This window comes from Protobothrops mucrosquamatus, unplaced genomic scaffold (assembly GCF_001527695.2).
Source record: "Protobothrops mucrosquamatus isolate PMUCROS unplaced genomic scaffold, P.Mucros_1.0 scaffold2580, whole genome shotgun sequence".
NCBI classification, from domain to species: Eukaryota; Metazoa; Chordata; class Lepidosauria; order Squamata; family Viperidae; genus Protobothrops; species Protobothrops mucrosquamatus.
Window position 1 is genome coordinate 183,910 of NW_015388636.1, and position 5,910 is coordinate 189,819.

Below are 5,910 nucleotides of genomic sequence, written 5' to 3' on the forward strand. Positions count from 1 at the left end.
TTGGAGGCTTGCCAGCAAACTGAGCATTTGGGGAAAATTGGGTGCAATAAAAGAACAGTTTGAATTGCCAGCTGACTGCATTGCCTCTGTGCTGTGCCCTGGGTCATCACACACAGAGATGCTTATATTAGCCAGCATAGAGCACCTGCCAAGGAAAGCATGTGTGGATGGGAAAATATTACGGTTAGGGCAGAGTTCCCCAACATTTTGGCTTTGTGGATCAGCGGGGAGAGGGGAGCGGGAATGGATCCATACGTGTGGCAGTCATGCATGCTGCTTGTGTGAAAGGATATGCATGAGAGGATATGCACGCATGCACACGCACTTGCCTGCCACTTCTGCGCCCCAATTGTGAAAGGCTCAAGGCCCGGTACTGGGCTGTGGCCCAAGGGTTGGGGACAATGATCTTGACGACTTTAAGATGAGTGGACTTCAACTCGCAGAATTCTGGGAATTGAAGTCCACACATCTTAAAGTTGCCAAGACTGAAAAACATTGCTTTATAGACTTTACAGATTAGCTTTCTCCATTTTTTTCTGATGCTTTACAACTTTGGTTAATGTTTCTAGGTTTTAAACAGTGTCATGTTTGTTGGTATTCTGTGCTGGTCTCTTTTATAAGTGCTTCCAACCATTCTGATCATAACTGGCTTTTCTAAGGAATTTTATTGCACAACATAACCAAAAGAGGGCAGGGTTATCTTCATAATCCTAGGTTTCAGTTTGACATGGTCTAAAATCTCCTTGGTTGTTATTTTTGCTCTCCAAGATATGAGCATTAGTGGTCTCCAATCCCACAATTTGCAAGAATCAAATTTTCTTCTGTCTCCCTTCTTTTTAATTGTCCAATTTTCATAAGTATATATAGTTATAGGCAGGGCTTTTTTTCTCATAGAACGCACCTTTTTTGGATGGAACCTTGTAGGGTAGGCAAGGTGGGTTGTATGATATGTGTGAGTTCTGGCACCTTTATTTTTTTTAGAAAAAAAAGCACTGGTTATAGGAAAGACTGTAGTACAGGTAGTCCTCGATTTATATCCATTTTTAGTGACCATTCGAAGTTACACTAGCAGGGATAAAAGTGATTTACAACCATGTTTCATCCTTACGGCCATTGCAGCATCCCTATGGTCATGTGATCAAAATCTGGATACTTGGCAATTGCCTCATATGCATGACGGTTGCAGTGTCCTGGGGTTAGGTGACCAACTATTGCAACCTTCTGACAACCAAATGTAGAAACTAGATTCACTTAACAACTGTGTTACTAAGTTAACAACTGCAGTGTTTCACTTAACAACTGTGGCAAGAAAGGTTGTAAAATGGAGCAAAACTCATTTAACAATGATCTTGCTTAGTAGTGGAAATGTTGGGCTTAATTGTGGGTTATAAGTCAAAGATTCTCTGTACAGTGGGCAAGTTTAAGAGGGGAAAGATCCAAAGTTGATTAATCTTTGAGTTGGTTGAGCAACTGTGGCAGGAAAAGGGAATCTCAGACAAATCAAGGTTAACATTCAGGTGTGAAAGGACTACAGTGGTAGAAAGCTCAGTTTTTCAATGACTTTCTCCACTGTGAAAATCGTTTCATTTATTTTTATTGATGGTTATCTTCCACCTAGAGTCACTTTTTGTGAGATGGGTGGACTTATAAAGGTGAGAAATAAAAATAATATTTATTTATTTATCACATTTATCACATATAAATCAATGATGAATTAGCATAAGGTGGGCTTATACAGTAAGAGGAATAATCTCATATTGGTTGTAACTTTTTCCAGGTCCATCAACTCTTCCTACTGTTGCAATGCTTTGTCAGCTATGCCCTTCTCTCCGGTGCTGCCTCCTCCTCCTCCTCTTTCCATTAGCCTCCAGTTCTGCTTCTAATGGGGACACAGTGGTCATAGCCAGCAGTGGCCCTATTAAGGGCAAGCGGTTCCTGACTGGCCCTGGATCTGTGACAGCCTATCTAGGCATTCCTTATGCTGAGCCTCCCCTGGGGAAGTTGCGCTTCCAGAAACCTCTTCCACATCAGCCATGGACTCAAACTTTGGAGGCCACCAGCTTTGGCAATTCCTGCCCTCAATTTATTTTCCAGGATGTCCTTGAAGCAGAGACATTTACTCCTAAAACACCACTGTCAGAAGATTGCCTTTCCCTCAACATCTGGGTGCCACACCCACAACCTTCTTCACCAGTGCCTGTTTTGTTCTGGATACACGGAGGGGGATATTTTATGGCCTCGTCTTCTTTGGATTTGTTCAATGGGGCATCCTTAGCTGCCACTGAGAATGTCATTGTGGTCTCCACCAATTATCGCTTGGGAGCCCTAGGCTTTCTTTACTTGCCAGAAGCTGCTCCAGGGAACCTGGGCTTATGGGACCAACAGCTGGCCCTGAAGTGGATAAAAGAGAATGCAGCTGCCTTTGGGGGAGACCCTTCTCGAGTGACCATTTTTGGCGAGAGTGCTGGAGGATCTTCTGTGAATTTCCATCTTCTTGCATCAAAAAGCCAGGAGCTTTTTGCCCAAGCGGTGATCCAGAGTGGAACAGCCAATGCTTTCTGGGCTTGGAGGTCTCCTGAGGAAGCCAAACAGTTATCGCTGGAATTTGTTCATTTGCTAGGTTGCTCCGACGACAGTAATGCCAGCATACTGCATTGCCTGGAAACGAAAAATGTGTCTGAATTTATTCGGCATGAAATATCTATGTTATTCAAAGGTGACTTCATTCTGAATATTCCCTTCAGCCCAACCTTAGATGGGGATTTTTTGCTTGGTGATCCAGAAAAGCTCATGGAGGAGGGGCAAATTCAGGTCAAACCTGTCCTCATAGGAAAAACCTCTGATGAAGGAGTCTCATTTTCCCCCTATGTTTTCTCTAACACCACCCACAATCTCATCAATCAGGAGCAGCTTCTGAAAGGGATAAGACGGTTGGTGCCAAATGCAACTGAAGACTTTGTTCAGACGATTGCCCTGAAGTACAGTGAAGGAAATCAGGGCCCAGCAAAATACCGCTCTGCTCTGTCCCAATTCTATACAGATCGGATCATTGCATGCCCATTGATTGAAGCTGCAAGAAATATCAGGAAAACGGGGAGTCCTGTATATGCCTATTTATTTGCACATCGCCCTTCATGGTCAGTCTGGCCTGAATGGATTGGGGCATCCCACGGTGCTGAGATTCCTTACGTTTTTGGGACCCTTGAATCCGTGCTTCCTGTCAATCAAACGTACACAGAGGCTGAGGCCAGACTGAGCAGTAAGATGATGCAATACTGGGCAGAGTTTGCCAGAACTGGGTAAGTGGTTCACTTTATTTCTATAAATTTGTATTTTAAATCCAAAGAAAGCCCCCACCAGTCAACAAATGCACTTTATATGTAAGTAATGCACTCATAAAGAAATGCACGCTATTCCTTTTTTCTATGTTTACAAGTTAACATAATACAGGTAGTTCACAATTTAAATCGAAAGAAAGCCCACACCCACCTTCAACAAATGCTCTTTACGTCTAAAGTAATGCAGCCATAAAGTAATGCACACTATTCCTTTTTTCTATGTTTACAGGTTGCGTTCACAATTTACGACTAGTTGGGACCAGAATTTCTATTGTTAAGCAAGTTGTTAGGTGAATCATGCCCAATTTTAAGACCTTTCTTATCACAGTCGTTAAGCAAAGCACTGCAGTTGTTAAGTATAACATATGGTTACGTGAATCCAGCTTCCTCCACTGACTTTGCTTGTTGAAAGTCAACTGGGAAGCTTCCAAATGGCGACCATGTGACCCAGGGATGCTGCAGCCATTGTAAATACATGCCAGATAGAAAACAAAGCATTACTGTATCATTTGGAGAATGAGCAAAGGCTAGCAAGGGAGTAAGTAGTAAAGAGGAAACTCCCAAGATGGAGGGTGCCCAGGGTGTGAGGAATGGGGGTGGTGGATTGGGATTGGCAGATTTCAAGAGTCTGTGAGGAGCTAGCTTAGCTTTGGAGCAGCAAGGAGGAGACACAAGAGATTTCACTATGCCAAACCCCACCCTTCCCTCAAAGTCCCCTTTGGGAGTTCCCCTTGGTTATAGTTCCTCAAGTCAAGACCGGTCCCTTTGGAAAAGAGCTACATCAGAATAATATACATCAGAATAACAGCATGGGAAGGGACCTTGGAGGTCTTCTAGTCCAACCTCCTGCTCAAGCAGGAGACCCTATTCTAGTGGTGGGATTCAAATATGGTTCTCTGTGTGGATGCCACGTCCAAAAGTCCACTCTGGGCCTGGACAATAAAAAATTAACTACCGGTTCTGCCGAAGTGATGCGAACCAGCTGAATCCCACCACTGCCCTATTCCATTATGGACAAATGGCTGTCCAATCTCTTCTTTGAAACCTCCAGTGATGAAGCATCCACAGCTTCTGAAGGCAACCCATTCCACTGATCAATTGTTCTCACTGTCAGGAAATTTATCCTTATTTCTGGGTTGGTTCTCTCCTTGATTAGTTTCCATCAGCATCCTTTTCTTTCTCCATAGGAATCCTGCTGGGTTGGTGGCCACCGAGGATGAGTGGCCGCTCTATAATGCCACAGAGCAGAATTTCTTCCTTCTTAATACTGAGCCATTCCAGCAAAGGGCAATCGAGCACTGTGACTTTTTAAAGAGCCATTTTTCAAAGGCTGAAGAGCCACGTAAGTTCAAATATTAGTTCTGCCTTTGGAGGGGAGTAGTGGTTGATGAAAAAGATATTTTTAAAAACCTTATTGATATTTATACATCAAATGTAGAGACCACCCATGTTACTCACAGAGCAATCTCTTAAAAATTTTGTTTTTATTGCCAGTCTTTGCTGAGAGTGAAAAAAACATACTCATTTGATTTTGTACTGGGCAATTTTGTAGAGCAAGAATCTTTCATGATGTTTCAAGAGTTAGGTCTGTAGTTATGTCTTAGGACAGTGGTTCTCAGCCTGTGGTCCGTGGACCCTTGGGTAACTGCAGTGTGATCAAAGGGGCTTGGCGAAGGCTTGAAAAAAATGTTATGATTGAAATCTTGAGTTACGTTTTGAGGCCTGTTACCACAAAAGGTATTTAAATGAGGTCTGTGATGAAGAAAAGATTGAGAACTAATGTCTTAGGAGATCTCTATGTATGCCTTAGTTGTGCACTTAAAGGTAACACCAACCACAATAATATTATCAATCTCAAAATATCATTGACCACCATTGGCATTGACAAAATCCCTGACAGTCAATTGCAAAAGGCAGCTTTACTTGAAACAACTTACATCCTGCAACCTTTAACACTATCAAACAATACAGTATCTGTCTGTCCCAGCTCTTTGGGAATGGCTGGATATGTGTACCAAAAATGTCAAATCTATTCTAAACATCTGGCTGACTTTGTGACAAACAATAACATGTTTTGATATATATATAATAAATATATATTATGCCTCAGAATCTATGGAATCCTCATTTCATTTTTCTTTGTTCTGCAGACAAGTCCGAAGGTGATTCTGTTTCATCAAACTAGGAAGAAGACGGAAGGTAGGGATCCAATGCTTTACAGATGTCAGCTAGGATCAAATTGGATGATTTCAGAAGGGGCTAGACTTCTTTCTAAATAGTATTTTCCATTGGAATTCCAAACACTTTTTAAGTAGCACTCATTGCGTGGTGCCAATGGCCTTTGTGGAAGAGGAACTGGGAGGATCTCTACGACTTTAGCATAAATATAGGGAATGAATGAGCCATTAAGAGTAGTAAATTGCAAGTGCTGAGAAAGAGAAAGCATGAGAATGAAACCTGTGTGGGAAATCAGTTTTCAGCTGAATGGGGCTATTTAATAGACAAATGGAGACATAAGGAATGTGTCCTTGTAGCCCAGAGTTACCTAGGAATATGTATGCATGCGTCATTT

At 42.3% G+C, this 5,910-nt stretch overlaps 1 protein-coding gene across 1 annotated transcript; it reads left to right on the forward strand.

Annotated features, from left to right (window-relative positions):
• The first annotated feature begins 1,791 nt into the window (after positions 1–1,791).
• LOC107295938 (cholinesterase-like) lies at positions 1,792–5,523 on the forward strand. Its single transcript, XM_015825271.1, has 3 exons — positions 1,792–3,299; positions 4,526–4,680; positions 5,489–5,523. The coding sequence occupies exons 1-3, from the start codon at positions 1,804–1,806 to the stop codon at positions 5,521–5,523; spliced, it is 1,686 nt and encodes a 561-aa protein (XP_015680757.1). The 5' UTR covers positions 1,792–1,803.
• The last annotated feature ends 387 nt before the right edge of the window (positions 5,524–5,910 follow it).

What these genes read in the sequence shown, in the direction of transcription:
- LOC107295938 (XM_015825271.1), top strand. Translation starts at nt 1,804, where the DNA reads ATGCTTTGTCAGCTATGCCCTTCTCTCCGGTGCTGCCTCCTCCTCCTC. An exon ending in GCAGAGTTTGCCAGAACTGG is followed by an intron (nt 3,300 to 4,525) that starts GTAAGTGGTTCA and finishes CTTTCTCCATAG; the next exon opens with GAATCCTGCTGGGTTGGTGG. An exon ending in TTCAAAGGCTGAAGAGCCAC is followed by an intron (nt 4,681 to 5,488) that starts GTAAGTTCAAAT and finishes TTTGTTCTGCAG; the next exon opens with ACAAGTCCGAAGGTGATTCT.